At 41.8% G+C, this 16,501-nt stretch overlaps 1 protein-coding gene across 2 annotated transcripts in view; it reads left to right on the top strand.

Moving 5' to 3' along the window:
- Positions 1–16,501, top strand: part of ANO10 (anoctamin 10) — a 218,382-nt gene that overhangs the window by 123,938 nt on the left and 77,943 nt on the right. For both annotated transcript variants that reach the window (XM_066585244.1, XM_066585245.1), the window contains exon 12: positions 5,639–5,758. In XM_066585244.1, the coding sequence (XP_066441341.1) occupies positions 5,639–5,758 (120 nt within the window). The remainder of the gene's footprint in view (positions 1–5,638; positions 5,759–16,501) is intronic.

Raw genomic sequence — 16,501 nt, 5'->3', positions numbered from 1 at the left:
TGGCTTGCAGGTATGCTGCCTTTCAATAGGTGGCGCTGCAGTGGTATTGTTCCATCTTCCTTATTTGCATATATTCTTTTATTCATGAGCTTCTGTTGGTGCTTTAATGGAGACTTGGGTATTATCTCTTTTGATGTATGTAATGTATACTCTTTGAACTATAGTTTGTGTATGGCCTAGGGAAAAGCGTTTGAGGGGATTTACATGAGAGTTGTGTACTATTATAATAGTTTCTTTTATCTATATGTTAATCACTAATTTTTGCAGGCACTATATAATTAGGAAGCAATAGGCAATAATTAGGAGGTTCCTGATCTCTAATCATCCTTATCAGGGCGGCAGTTCCATTTTCTGACAGGCAGGGATGTGATTGTAGGGTCCAATGCAGGGTGAGTCTTCCTCATTTAGTTTGGCCCATTGGTGACTGCTTGTGTAGTTCACGTTTCTTCAGTTGATGATTACTCATCTTATGATGAGCTTATGATTATTTTAGCTAATTAATATTAAAGATTAAGTTTTAATGGTAGTCATTCTGTGATGCACAGTTTTTGCCTAGACCCTAAGATAGGACTTCCTAGCAATGCCATCATGGCTTATAGCCAAATCCTTGTGCCGTACCTGTTAACTGCAGCGCTCCATCCATGTAACCCATAAACCTAATTCTTACTCTGCATCATAAAGCCTTTTTCATACCATCACGGTTTTGTTTTAATTATTCCCTTTTATTTTCTCTATTCCTAGCCATAACTGAGCCCAATATTAGAATTAGACAGCAGCTTATTAATGTCACATTATTAATTGCTTTGCTTCCATCATGCACTGCTCTTTGGTAACCTTATGCCAGCAATATTCTAAATTTCAGCCTTAGACCTACCATAGTTGGTTGAGAAGATATCAAAGATATTCTGTAATTCCAATTTGGTTAGTGTAATGTATTTATCAGGAGGTGTAGCTAGAAGCTTGTCTCCAGTGCTTACTCTACTGGTACAGGAGTAGGGGGGAGGAGCTTAGCTGCTGTTAGACACTTTGGCATGTGTTCTGTGTCTGCCTGTGTAAGTAACTTTACTCTGAGTGATTGGGATTGGTGTAAAGCAGTAGCCATTGATTTTATTGCGGTGTGGTCTTTGTCGTGAGGGGCCCGGTCATAGTTGCGATCCCTGCAACCTCTATTGCTATGCCACTGGTATTTATCAAGTTGGTCAACATTTATGCAAGATTTGAACTGTGAAATGATAAGTGTTTTTTCTTTAAAGGATTTTAATGCCCAAATAGTTTATACCACACTTACGTATTGTTTTTTTCCCCTCTAAGTGCAATATTGGTAAATGACTTTGGACACCAGACCTGCGTGTGTATCATAGAGTAGCTAAATATGTAATTTAGGCTTTATGTGATGAACAGCAAGACCATGTTTCTAAAGTGCTTTCAAAGACTTATTCCATATTTGTATGCGTTCCCATAACTAATCCCAATATTGTACTTACTGGCTTCCATTGGAAACCGACAGCAGCTTATGTGTATTCTAATGTCACCTAATTAATTGCTTTGCCTCCATAATGCACCGCTTTCTGGTAACTTTAGGCCAGCGATATTCCTAATTTCAGAAACCACTAGTGGCTGAGACTCTGCCCAGCCACAGCTGCCTTTAGTCGCACGATCGTGCCAACCTTATTGGCCGACCGTGCTCCCTTTTGGCTTGTGAGTTTGGGCAGAATCACAGCTGCAAGCAGTCTGTTATGTGGGAAAGCAGTCTAAGCCATTATTGGTCAGTACTTTCATTTATAGTCCATCGACTGATTATTAGAGTATAATAAAAGTTAGGCTGTGATTACAAAAACGTGTACATTCAGCTAAAGCTGACCCTTATACATTCCTCCCGACTGAACATAAATGTACACACTTGACATACACATTTTTTTTTTAATAGAGAGAGCAGAATAAAGGTGCTCATAAATATTAGATGGGTTGTCTGTAACCAACGATTTTGGCAATATCAACATACTCTGTGTATTTGCGGTACCTTAGCCCTTTTCAGATCGCAGATCACAGTGGAAAAAAGGATCGAGCAGGTTGTATTTTAACATGCCTGATACTTTGTTTCGACAAGAAATAAGGATGGGTCATCAATAGTTAATTGGCAGGGCTTCACCACTGATCAGCTGATTCTTTGGGCCTCTGTCAGTGCGGTGGGGCTGAACATCAATGGTCAGGGGTGGAAGCATAATGGACTGCTCAATGGGAGCAGTGCCTCCTATTACACTTTCGGCTCTAACCACAGTGAGGCAGCTAAGCCTCTGCCACACCCCTTTGGCTACTGCTTACAATGGGTTGGACATGTTGAAATCCAATATGCTTGATCCTTCTTTTCCCTGACAGCTGTTGTAAGAGAGTCAGGAGACCTTCATATACATTAGATAGTTGGCTGGGCCCACTGAAATCATGTTGTTAGGGCCACTTTTATCAACTCTGTGTGGGCAGCTTTAGTTGAACAAGTATATTTTTTCAGGAGAGGAAGGGAGGTAAGCAGCTGCTAGACATTTACTGGTTTGATAGACGAGTTCTTAGTAGTGGGTTATGGTTAGTGGGGTTTACGAAGGAGAATCCCTTTAGACTACTTGTATATGTAGTCTGCTTTTGCTCAGCACTGTTTCACTTGCCTCTATACGGGTCTCCACATATGTACAATAATGAGTTGGATTGTGCCAACTCTTCCACAACACCTTGAAGGACCACATGTGATATCTGCTATAACGGTTTAGTCCATTTCTTCACATGCAAATAAGCAATATGTGGACATTTGATGCCCAACATTTGGCTAAATTTTGGTTGACTGCTATGCGGCTGATTTAGGTTACTCTTTATAATACATCTGTGTTATGACAAGGCACAGATATGGATGTGAATATTTTGCACTTAAAAGAATACTACCAAAGAAATACAAACGTCTTTAAAAAGTCACTGATAAGGGGGCAAAGGTTTTATGGTCCCTGAATTAGTGTTGGGAGACCACCAGGCCAGCAGTGTTATCTGTGATATAGATTTCTCATACTTCCCACTCACGCATAAATTATCGTGAATAATTAAACCCTCTATTAAAAGTGTTAAAAGTTGTTATAAATTTATACTCCCAAATTCTTCTGTGGCCAACCCCTTTGGTCTCAAGGTGTGCCTCGCAGGCGGTAAGTCCATTTTCATCTCACACCTTGAGGCCAATGGGGTTGCCTCTGAATCTGTGTTACAACTCACAAGATTCATCATCACACACAATTATTTTTCCTGTGGCAAAGAAATATTCCTGCAACTTACTGGAACCGCCATTACACCTCAATATGCAAACCTTTTCATGGCAAAACTGGAGAGTGACTTTCTGGCCTCCTGTTCAAGCAAAGCATTGGCCTACGTCCGCTACATTGATCACATCATAATCCTCTGGACCGAACAAGAACTAATAAAATTCCATGAGAGATTCAATGCATTCCACTCCACCATAAACCTGACATTAAGCTATTCATATACCGAAATAAACTTTTTGGACACCACCATAAAAATTTCAAACCACTTAATACAGACATCCCTATACCGAAAACTGATTAAATTGCCCACATACCTCAGATGGGACAGCTTCCACCCTAAACACATGAAAAAGTTTGTCGTCTACAGTCAGGCCATCAGATACAACCAGATCTGCTCCAACCCACCAGACAGAGATGAACATTTATACCATCTTAAAAGGCCTTTTTTGAATCAGGGCTACCATCCCACCTCAATTGATGACCAGAACACCAGAGTCACCAGGATACCCAGGAATCAACTACTCCAATACACATAGAAGGAAGAAATCGTGTACATCTAGTAATGATCTACAATCCGCAACTAGGGATACTATGGAAAACTGCAAAGAAACTCCATCATACCTTACATGAGGATGACCGTCTGAAAATCATATTCCCAGACCCTCCGCTTCTGTGTTACAGGCAACCTCCAAATTTGAGGAACTTTATAGTCAGGAGTGCATGGCCCTCCGATGACACACAAAAAGGAACTTATCCCTGTAATGTCAGGCGCTGTAAGACCTGCTGATATGTACAGACCGCGGACAGGATATGGATCCCCAACACACAGCAGGACTAGTAAAGGACTAGTAAATGTCCTGTTGGGGGCCTTTATGTAGGAGAAACAGGACAAAAACTTAAAGCAAGGATGAGATCGGATTGACACACGATCAACCAGAGAAAGACAGAATTACCTGTGGCCGAGCATTTTTCTAGTCACGGACACAACATAGAAAATATTAAAGTTATGATACTGAAAGGTAATTTCAAGTCACGAAGCCACAGAAGAATTTGGGAATATAAATTTTATAACAACTTTTGACACTTTCAATAGATGGCTAAATTATTCATGAAGATTTATGCATGACTGGGAAGTATGAGAAATCTATAGCACAAATAACACTGCTGGCCTGATGACCCCCCAATACTAAAACCTCCACTCCCTTATCAGTGACCATTTAAATATGTTTGAATTTCTGTTGTAGTATTCTTTTAAGTGCAAAATATCCACGTCTACGCCTTGTCATAAGTATGTGTGTATAAATGTGCATGCCTCTTCGGATCTATTTCAGTTAAAGGAGATGTCCCGAGGCAGCAAGTGGGTCTATACACTTCTGTATGGCCATAATAATGCACTTTGTAATGTACATTGTGCATTAATTATGAGCCATACAGAAGTTATAAAAAGTTTTTATACTTACCTGCTCCGTTGCTGGCGTCCTCGTCTCCATGGTGCCGACTAATTTTCGCCCTCCGATGGCCAAATTAGCCGCGCTTGCGCAGTCCGGGTCTTCTCCTCTTCTCTATGGGGCTCCGTGTAGCTCCGCCCCGTCACGTGCCGATTCCAGCCAATCAGGAGGCTGGAATCGGCAATGGACCGCACAGAAGCCCTGCGGTCCATGAAGACAGAGGATCCCGGCGGCCATCTTCAGCAGGTGAGTATGAAGACGCCGGACCGCCGGGATTCAGGTAAGCGCTGTGCGGGTGGTTTTTTTAACCCCTGCATCGGGGTTGTCTCGCGCCGAACGGGGGGGGGGTTTAAAAAAAAAAAAACCCGTTTCGGCGCGGGACATCTCCTTTAAGCCTGAAGAAGAACCCTGCGTAGGTTCAGAATCTCGCATTAACATTGTGTATTTTTGTTAGCCTTTAAAAGTTATCATATCTACAAGATTACTGGGTTTCTCTTGCTGCGAACAATTGCACTTGCTCTACTTGCTAACACCGTATCAAACTTTTTTTTATTATGCACATAAATTGTGATATACTGAGAGGCCATGTCTGTATTAGTGTAGAGGTAATGCTGTATTCCGGGACATGCCGGAATGTTAGTGTGTAAGTCATGAGTAAAGTACGTACATTGACTTATTCATGGGACAGCTCTCTGATAACAAAAGATGGTGTTTGGCAGAGCTACTGAAGTTGTATTATGGTGTCAGAGAACAAGGAGAATAGGAGAGCAGCTAATCATAGCAGCAAGCGGTAACACAAGTAGTGTAGCTTAAGAAATCCGTTTGGGGTGATAGTCTTCCTTTGTTTGCCTTCTATCTTTTGGCTAAGCTTATTCCTTTTTCTTTTTACTTCTCCAGCACGCTCTGCTAGCTCTGAAGTTTATCTTGGCATTTGTGATTCCCAACAAACCGTATGACATCCGGGTAAAATTAGCCAGACTGGAATTCGAGTCTATGGAAGCCCTCAAACAGAAACAGGTAAGTGAACAATTTTCCTATCTGAATGTAAACTAGGCAAGAGGGAGAAAAAAAATCTTTAATTATGGAAATGACTTCTACAATCTTTAAAAGTGCTTTGTTATAATGCTAAAGTGATGTAATTTCCATTTAGCTTCCTCTGGAGTCTGCATCTTATGTTTATTTTGCAGCTTGCAGCCCAGACTTTTAGTCCCTATATACAGATAAAGTATGTTTTTGTTTAGAAAGCCAGTTCAATCCAACAAGATTCGCGAGAGGCGCCGGTTGGTCTTTTCTGCCGTTCCAAAATACAGCCATAATAGAAGGAGTGTTATGATGGTCATCACATAAGGTTTGGAAGAGGAGTTCAAGCTCGGGAACGAGTATAATAACAGTATATAAGTAGTAAATATGCCTTCAAAATGAGTCAACAGATTGGCCAAGCAACCGGGAAACCAAGTAGGATGCCGTATGGCTAGTAGTATAAAATGGGGGATTGTGAGCCTTCTGTATAGAGCTCTGGTAAGACCACATCAGGAATACTATATTGTTTTTGGAGACCTCACCTACAAAAAAAAATTGTAAAATCGTACAACTCCAAAGACGAGCTACAAAAATGTTTGAAGATTTTAAGGTCCTTTTACATGGGCAGATATCTGCCCGTGTGAATGAACACTAACTGACAATGAGCATGTTGGTCAGTGCTCCTCCCCTTCATGTATGCGGGCAGATTATCTATGGGAATGAACAATAGTTAATCGGATTTCCCCACACAGCGATCATTGATCTTCTGTGCAGTCAACCAGCGAGTATTTGTATGCTCACCTAACAGACATCGGCTCATGAATTTTGTTCGTTCGTCGGCTGATATTTTGTACTTTTTTTTTTAACAACCTGATTTTCAGGTAAACGAGCGTTTGTGGGAATGTTCAGGTGCAATTATCTTCCTGTGTAGATGGACCTTAACATCAACCTCTCAAGGTTCTAGAGAACTTAATTTGTGTAGTCTGGACAAAAATGGTAGAATGGTGAGATTGGAATGAGGAATGTCACATGCTTTTAGCCCTATAAGTTAGGCTTATGAGCTGAAGGTAGGTGATCCGTGGAGTCCGGGAAAGTAAGTTTTATACTTGCCTTCCCCATCATTCCTCTGGTATTAGCGCACAAAACCGCCACTCAGTGCATTGAGCAGCGACTTTCAGTGCTGAGACCAGGAGAAAGCTTGGGAAGGTCAGTATAAAACTTTCCCGGACTCCACGGGTCACCTACTTACAGTCCATAAGCCTAGCTCCCCTTAAATATGCTAAAGGTATAAATGCGGTTCAGCAGGAAAGTGTTTTTAATGAGAGCACTAAACGCTAGACAACGTGAGCACAATCTGAGATTATTTGGGGGGAGATCAGAAGTTGTGTTAGAAAATATTATTTTACTGAGAGAGTAGCAGATTCTTGGAACAAACTTCCAGCAGACACGGTTGGAAAATCGACCGTAAGTGAATTAAAGCATGCCTGGGATAAATCTACAAGGAGAGTCAATAATTATCAGCACTCTGGCTGTAGAATTTTTTTTAATCAACTGTTAGAAAAGACAAATACGTGATTTTTCTATATACTTTCCCTGCTTTTCAATACTTTGTCCATCTATCAACAAGCATTCGTATTTTAAAAATGTTGTGGGCTGAGCTGCGAGCCACGAATGCACCGTTGTCTTCACCTCTTCATCCGACATGAATCTTCATCCTCTTGGGGCTCCTTTCAGGAGACCAAACAGGTGATACATCTAGGAGGCAAGAATTTTTTCCTTGGTTAGTGATTGAGAATGTTTCCTTTCTATACCATTTAAGGCCCTTTTACACAGGGGGACAGTCTTTTGAATGACTGCACAAGCTCCGACGTCACCGCTTAAAGTCGTCAGTGCCCGTGCAGAGCATTTAAACCGAAAGTCTTGCCGTTGGCTTGTGAGCTTCTTGTCCGCTTCTCACTTAGTGCTTTACCTCTTATGGGAAGTGCTGAATGGGAAGCGTTTACACAGGACAAGAAGCCAGTGAGCCAACAAGGTTTTTTAAGCTGACTGAAAAGTCAACTTAAACATCTGTGAACAACAAGTGAGCATTTTTTTCACATTCACATGATTGTTGCTGAAACCCATTCTTTTGACCGAATTTTGAGCGATAATCGTAATACATTTTAATTGGCCTTTAATCATTGCACCCTGCTATTCTTTGTGTACATCACAAATGGGGCTGCCTTTTCTTTTTTGCACTGCAGTCACAAATTAACGGACTGAACACATTTCTAACCTGCATAGCGGGAGAGACCGCAACCTACAACGAAAGCGTTGATAAGACAATGTGGTCAACAGTGGTTTTAATAGAGTGTGGATATTTTTTGACTTTCCCACATATATCTGTTGTTAGTTGTTGAGTCTTTCATGACCCCCGGCGACCCTCCATGTTCGGTTTTGCACGGCTTCTTTCAGTTGGTTGATATCCATGCCAGTATCTGCTTTGACAGTATCAGCCATCGTGCCCTTTGGCAGCCAGGTCTTCTTTTTCATATATCATCTTTTTCGTATATCTAAAGGGATATAATGGCAGACTTGATGGCCTGTGTGGTCTTTTTCTGCTGTCAAACTTACATATCGCTCTGCAATCTTGACTTTTGTTGAGCTGTTCTTGTCTTTACAACTACGGTAGATTCTTTGTTGCTAACTTGCGTCATTCTTTGCATCTCCCTCAGCATATGTTAAATACTAGTCCCATCTTATCCATTAAACAAATAGCCAAAGGTGTTAGCTAGGACAGCCGTGTACACCCAGGCATAGCAAACACTTTCTAGAACTAAGAGCGCTGTATACTAATGACTTGGGAGCGGCATAATTTCTCCGTGATATTCAGTATATGCTCTACATAGACAGATCCTCTCTTTGTTCTTACCTGCATATTTATGTACGTTGGCTGGCGGAGAGGGACAATGTGGGAAGACGAGCTCTAATTAATCCCGCACCTTACGGAACAGTAAGCCTAGTGTGTGGTAAGAGCCGTTGTACGTGTGTGTTGTGGCTGGTTATGTAAAAGTGTTGAATGATCTCCTCTTCAGCAGACGCTCGGCTGTCCTCGGTGCTACCGGTTCTTTCTTCCATAAGTCTAGTGGATCAGTCATGTATAATCACGGGGGCGGTTTGCACATGGGGGCTGCACAAATTTTTGCAAATCTGAAATTGGGTTTATTTTCCTTTCATTCAAGTTGTAGTTCATTGGAGTCCCACCGTCGCGGTGTTGGAACAAGACAACATTCTGTCCTTTGTCCTCTGCAGGCTGCTGAGTATGTCGGTATCTCTTTACTTTCCAATCTTCTGGCCCAGCTCCTGGAAATTAAATTAAGAGTAGTTAAGCTGCCCCCTCGAGAATTACAAAATGACTCATTTGGATGCTGGAAGTAAAACCAGATCACATGAAATCAAATTTTCAAGTCTGAGTTCTGGGAGTTTTATTGCTGACCAGATCCTAGTATATACTAATCTATTACAGTATGGTACGCAGAAGGCAGGGCTGTCTTACTCGGAAATTATTTTCTTAAATGGGTTTGTATTGACTTGCCAGGTGCTTAGTGAACACGGGTGGATACTAAAAAATACAGTAATTGACACATTGTTCTTGTGAGTATAGGTAATGATAGGTGACATCCCGAAGAAGGGCGTTAAACTTTATTAAAGGGAATCTGTCACCATGTCTCTGCTGTATAAGATAGTGACCGGTACGCTGGTTACAGCCATATCTGCCCATGTAGTTTGGTAGAAACGTGCATTTCTATTATTCGCAGCCACACATAAGGGTCTACTCTTTAATATTCATGAGCTTTCTATTCCACCCATCATACTTTAGGCCACTGATTTTACAGCTGCCTCCCTATTAGGTCGGCTTCACATGGACGTAAGCACAATTGTGCGCGCCGTAGCACAACATTTTTGCCCTATAAATGAGGCTTTTTTGCACAAGTATAGGCGTATGTTACTGTACTTTGTCTGCCCGCAGGACATGTCCATTTGAGCGCAGCAAGCATACACCAATTGGCTGCAATGGCTTGTTAGTTCCAGATGTGGTGTTATTCCAGCGGCATTAGGCAGTGTTTCACGCATCTCCTTGTGTATTGCGCGTGCATTTGCATTCACGACACCAATGCAAATGGAAGCGACGGTGGGTGTCCGAAGTAATACAAGTAATGGGCACCGTAAAACTGAGATGACATGATATCATGTTCAGGAGATGTGAAGATAGTGGGGAAGGACTATGCTTCAATGTTGTTGGTCAGTATGCACCGCCAGCTATGTATGTGGACGTTTGTGAGGTGTCATTTATTGGAGTCTCCACACAGGTGTGCAGCTGTCTCACAACCAGCAAAAAACTGCCAGACTGCATACTGGTGTAATCATAGCAACTGAGGCTACGGGTTTGTGGGGGGATGTAGTCCGCCCATAATCCCTCATTCAGTGCACAAGGATGATGGACCTGTGATGATGTTACCATCGTGATCAGGCTCTGCTGATTTAAGACCTGCGATGACGTAACGGTCATGTGATCAGGGGCGGAGCATGTGAAGCATTCACAGGCAAGTGGCCTTTAGCACTTTGAAAAAAGGCAATACTTACCTAGCAGGCGCCATCCAGGTCCCTCCCGCTGGTCTCCGGGGCTCTTACATCAGTCCTCAGCAGCCGACAGAACATCGCTTCTTGGTAAAGGAGTTGGTAAACCCCGTCTTCAGAAAGCGATGGCTCTGATTGGTTTTCGAGCTTTGCGGATGAGCCAATTAATGCAGCACCCAATAAACTAATCATGGCCATTCAATGGTAACTCTGTTACCAGGAAGCGATGTTCTATTGGCTGCTGAGGGCTGAAGCAGGAGCGACGGATATCTGGAGACCAGCAGGGGGGACTCAGACGACGCCTATCAGGCAAGTAGAAGACATCCTCTGAAAATAAGACCTTGTGCCTCTTTTGTGGCAAAAATTAATATAAGATAGTTTTTTTTTCTCCCCAGGGAAACACGGTAGCAGAATATACATAGTCCAACAGATGCAGAGAGCTTCCTCTGTCTCCTGATTGCCCACCCCTCTTCCCCAGTGAAATCACAAGGTGCTGTTGCCATGTATTTCTGTCTATTAAGCTGTGCCTATGGCTTGGCTTAATAGAATGCCTGCAAAATTGCAATGTATTGTACAAGCAGTCAAATTATTGCTAGTTTAAGTCCCTGGGAACTAAAAAGACAAAATAATAAGTGAAATAGTTTTTTAAATATTACAAAAAAATTAAGTTTAACCTCAGCTTTTCAACAACAATCCCATCGATTAAAATAATGCACTATATCAGCAAGAAAAAATGTAATAAAAGTTAACAATAATTCAAATGTACTTCGAAATGGTACCAATAGAAACTACAGGTCGATCCACACAATGCAAGACTTCACACAACTCCATTGATGGCATAAAATAGCAATTTAAAGCGGTTTTTAAACCGCTTGCTACTCACCGATCCGAAGAAATATGAAGTTTTAAAAATCTTCTGCCTAAGATGGCAGCCGGTCCTTTCCCAGGGATGCACTGCGGTTTTCTCCCATGGTGCACCGCGGGTCTTCTCCCATGGTGCGCCATGGACTCTGTGCGTTCCATTGCCAATTCCAGCCTCCTGAGTGGCTGGAATCGGCACACGTGACGGGGTGGAGCTACGATGACGACGCGGTGACCAGCTCTCCGGCACGAGCGGCCCCATTCACCAGGCAGAAGACCGGACTGCGCAAGCGCGTCTAAAAAAGCAAGAAGCCAGCGAATTTAGACGGAGCCATGGAGACGGGGACGCCAGCAACGGAGCAGGTAAGTGAATAACTTCTGTATGGCTCATATTTAATGCACGATGTACATTACAAAGTGCATTAATATGGCCATACAGAAGTGTATAGACCCACTTGCTGCCGCGAGACAACCCCTTTAAATAGTCTTAGCGTTCCTGAAAAAGGCAACAGAAAGCACTTTAAAAAAAATAAATAAATATATTGACCCCAGCCAAATAGTTCTTTTGAAATTAGGGGAAGAAAAGAAAAAGAGAAGAAATGTCCATATCCTCAATGGTTAAATGCTTATTTCCAACTATACTTACCCCTCCCCTGCCCCCCCACCATAAAAAATAAAAAAAAACACTGAGTACATTTCTAAAGGGGTTAGTTTAACAGATTGATCCAACATTGATCTTCTTTTCTATAAGAGCCAGTTTTTCTTATTACAGTCTGGGTAACTGATTTTGACCTTACTTTTTGTTTTTGTCCTAAAATTGGAACCTGCTGTATGAAATAAAGGTCACAGCAAATATTTTGCAGTCCTCTTTCAATGCTGGGGGCAGATATGTCACCTTTAGGAATCTTCACCCTGCCTGTACTGTAGCTTGAAAGGAAGTCAAAACCAGTCCCCCCCGGCGTCCTTCTCAGGTACCGCGGATTCAGCTCCTGGTATCTAGGTTCCACTTTTACACTACAAATCCCGAATACATTATATCTTATGACATTTCATTCCCAAGAGTATTAGTTATTACAGTGTGAAAGAGAGTAAAACCGGGAGCATCTATAGTGAAGCAGCACAGGCGGGAGTGAGCTATATGCTGGCCTAGCTGGGAGTCTAGCAGCAGCGCTAACTGGTGAGCGACTGTGCTGCCCGTTGCTGCCAACTGTTATGCCAACGCTTCGGAGTTATTTGCTACAGTGTGCTGTGTTCAAGTTCCTCGTATCCATAAAATAAGCAAAACATGCTAGCTACCACTTAAAGGGCACCCAGATATTGCAATATCTTTCTAGATTTAAGGACTGCAAGCAAATAACGCTCAGGACCCGCTCTAAATGTCTGACATAGGAATAATCCCTTAAATGTAACCCCTTAAGCACCAGGCTGTTTTGTACCTTAAGACCAGACACTTTTTAGGGATTTTACCCATGTGGTGGTTTACTGATCTGATTTTTTTTTCCTTCGGTTATCAAAATTATTTTTGCTGCGTTTTCTGTTCCCGTGACATATAGGGCTATTTTTTAAATATCTTTTTCACTGACTTTTTTTTAGTTTTATTGAGGGTAATTTTTTTTTTTTACTTTTTAATAATATTTTTTTAAATTAGTATATTTACGCTAAAATAAAGTATAGGAATGGGTACCTCATTTTGTTTCGGAAGTTTTGATATATAATATGTATCGTTTTGGGCGAATATGTATAGGCACATTTGGCGACTGTTTTGGTTGGCTTTGGCTTTGGGTTATTTTCTTTTTTTATGTATATATTTTTATTTTATTCTGTGATTTTGTTTTATTTCTTTATGTAATTTTTTTTTTTACTGTCTGTCCTCCATGACATTATATAAGACATCTGGGGGACACTCATATGTTTTTTTTTTGTTTTTTTTATTTGACCATTTTCCACTGTAATTGGGGCATCCATAGGAGCCTCAGTTATAGAGAAAAACATCCCCTGTAGTGACAATAGTCAATGGCAGAGCAGCTCTGCTGTGCCAGGGAATCCCGGCAGTCATGTGATTGCCAGCTCGCATAGTGGAAGAAACACTACTTTTACTTTTTAGTACATAGCAATCATTGAGTGCTAAGTATTGGGGGAAAGAAGGCAGAATGGGTTAAAAACCACTCCTGCCTTCTCCTTCGGGTTCTCAGCTGAAAACCTGTCCTGCTTCTGCTTGATTGCAGGAGCAGGAGCTTTAATCCTGCCCCACATTTTTGCTATCGGACAGGATTAAAGCCCAGAACCAAGTACCATATATTTACAGTGCTTGGTCCTTAATGGGTTAAATAGACTGTGATTGGATCATATCTCTTCAGTTATTTTGTAGGTCTAGGCCCAGTATTGGAGAGTTGAGGGGTCACCACCTCAGTGGGAGAGAGCTGCACTACTAAACCCGGCGACTGCACCAGTATTGGTGTTTTCACAGTTCTGATCATCTGTAACATTGATTGTCCCTAGTTTTGGGCCCCCACTAATCTGCTATTGGTGACATATCCTGAGCATAACTCCCCAATAATTATAATTTTTCCCTTGAAAACCCCCCATTAAAGAATGGGTATAAACAATGGAACCCCCTTTTAAAGAGCAACTTCAGTGAAAATACATTTCTTCCTACCTTCTATTCCTTGGTGTTTTGCTAGCAATCCCAGATGTATCAACACTGTATATCACATGACCAGCTAGAACACCTACCATCTCTCCCTGCTGGGAGGACACTGTAATTAGCATATTTAGATACATACAGGAGATAATGATAGAGATAAGGAAAAGGATGAACCATCATCTCCACCATTATAACTGTGTGAAAGGGAGCCTCATTGGTAACTGTGAAAGGAGTCCCCCCCCCCCCCCCATGAAGAGCTTGTGTAGTACAGTCTATGTGGTTTTATCGAACAAGAATTCTGATGACTGAAAAGGCACCAGAAAACACAAAGCCAAATGATTCCCTGGTGGTCACAATGAGATTACATTTTCAGGTAGAAGCGAATAGCTAAACAATGTCATACTAGTGGACTTATATATTCTGGGGGCCTAGTTACATAATGCATGTAAATACATTCAGTGGAGTGGCCCTTTAACATATTGTAGGCCAGGCTCTTGAGGACTTCTATTCAGTTGTGTTCTAAAAAAAAAACCCCAAATAGATCGAGGGCAAATAAGCTTGTATGGATTTACGAGGGTCTCATGCCGGCTAAGGCCAATTCACCGGTTAAAATTTGGTGTTGCACCGCCGAATAATTGCTCTTGATCAGCAACCTGAGGGCCGTGGGGAAACATTACTCAGAAAATTCCAGGTTACAAGGAAGGATCTGACAGAGCAGTTTAAAGCCTAAACGCCCAAGGGATTATGGCTAAGTCTGTAAATATCAGTTACATAATGACTCTGAGTTACATAAAAGCTGTCATACAAGATAACAGACTGCCAAGTGGAAGCTTGCAAATTAGACAAGACGCTGATCTGAAATGGCCCATGCTTTCAAACTTTTGCTGAATATCCATTATAGTAAGTGCTGGAATTGAATGGGAACTGATTTATATATTTTTGGTTCTACAATTGTGATAAAATGATACAGTGTGTATAATCCTGTGCACCTAGCTCTTAGTGAGCTTTCAGTAATGATCTGTTAGCGTCGTTCTGTATCTGCTCGGTTTATGCTATTTTATGAACACGAAGAATTTAACACATTGATATGTGCTATAAAAAAAGTTAATAAATTGGGAATTGGAGACTTTTTCCAGACACATGTTGTTTTCCATATGTGATGCATTCAATAAGTTTGAACAGCTACACTCTGGGCTGGAGACCATTGCTGTTAGGGAACTTGTTTGGACGTAAATAACCCAATAAATAAAATATGGGATGTAGAGAGGAAAATAAAAGGGATTGTCTACTTAGACTGAGTTTTTGCTTAGAATTGTTCCCTGAAATTTAGCTGATCACATGATGCTCTGCTGCAGGGACTCCCAGCGCTTAGCTATTCTTTGCAGGGGAACCATCAGTAAGTGCCGAGTTCACCTGCAGCACCTCCGGAGGGGAAATGAAGTACTACACACTACCCATCAAGAATATTTATGCTCAGGACCTACAACACTAGGTCTTACAGAGAAACTATTTGTGATTGCTCACCCCTCTGGATAATTCTGAAGGTCTAGAATAAGGGATTTTCAACTATTTACTACAAATGATCTATTAAGGTGCTTTTACGCCAGACTATTATCGTTCGGATTCCCGCAATCCAGCAAGAATCTGAACAATTATCATTCAGAGTAACTGAACGTTGAATAGGTTTAAAAGCACCCTTGGGCCAAGCTCACACGAATATAAGTTTACCGCGTATCACATGTGCAATGTACACGTGTGTGATACACAGGCAATCAAATACATTGCCTTACTCTATTTCGCTTGCATATCCATGTTTGCATTGGATAATACGCAAGCGCTAAAAAAGAATGCAGCATGTTCTACTTTGCCACATATTGCGCGCAAGAAAGTCCATTGTTCTCTATGAGCCTGCAATCAATGTCACACATACGCAATTTCATTGCTGCATTCTTTTTTTGCGCTTGCGTATTATGTTGTAGGTCCTGGGCATAAATGTTCTTGATGGGTAGTGCAGTACTTCATTTCCCCTCCGGAGGTGCTGCAGGTGAACTCAGCAATTTCATTGCGTATGAGCGCCGCTGTCAAGAAATTTAAACAAAAGAAGACAGGAAGACTGCGCATGACAGCGTGCGTGAGATATGCTGTCATGCGCAGTACAATATCACTGCCATACGCGGTGACAGGCCAGCTCACTACTGGCTCCGCAGCGGTAAAACCCTGCGCGACTCGGGCAGGGTTTTATGCACGCGGTCACGTGAGCCGGCCTTCCAAATGCAGATTCTTTCACGTCTTGTTTTGAGCGACGATCAAGTAAGATTCTACGTTTCTAAAGCCCGAGGAGCTGTCAAGTAGAGGCTAGTAGTCACATTGGCTGGAGTGTTTATTGCTGTTTCCATTGCACAGGAATTCTTCCCACACATTCTGGACCAGATTTAAAAGGGCACTCGCAGGCTGGCATGCTGTTCCATGGAATACTTGCTGTGTGTTTGGCACAGCTACAGTAGGGAATGGTTTTACACTAGAAAGCAAGTATAATATTTCAAGGACACGGTTATAAATATGTCATGTATTACTAAGGACCATATTTTCCATATTGTGTTTAAACAGCTTAAAATAGC

Source organism: Eleutherodactylus coqui, chromosome 12, assembly GCF_035609145.1.
Source record: "Eleutherodactylus coqui strain aEleCoq1 chromosome 12, aEleCoq1.hap1, whole genome shotgun sequence".
In the NCBI taxonomy this organism is placed as follows: domain Eukaryota; kingdom Metazoa; phylum Chordata; class Amphibia; order Anura; family Eleutherodactylidae; genus Eleutherodactylus; species Eleutherodactylus coqui.
The sequence above is the reverse complement of the archived record's forward strand: the minus strand, read 5'-3'. Positions and strand labels throughout refer to the sequence as shown.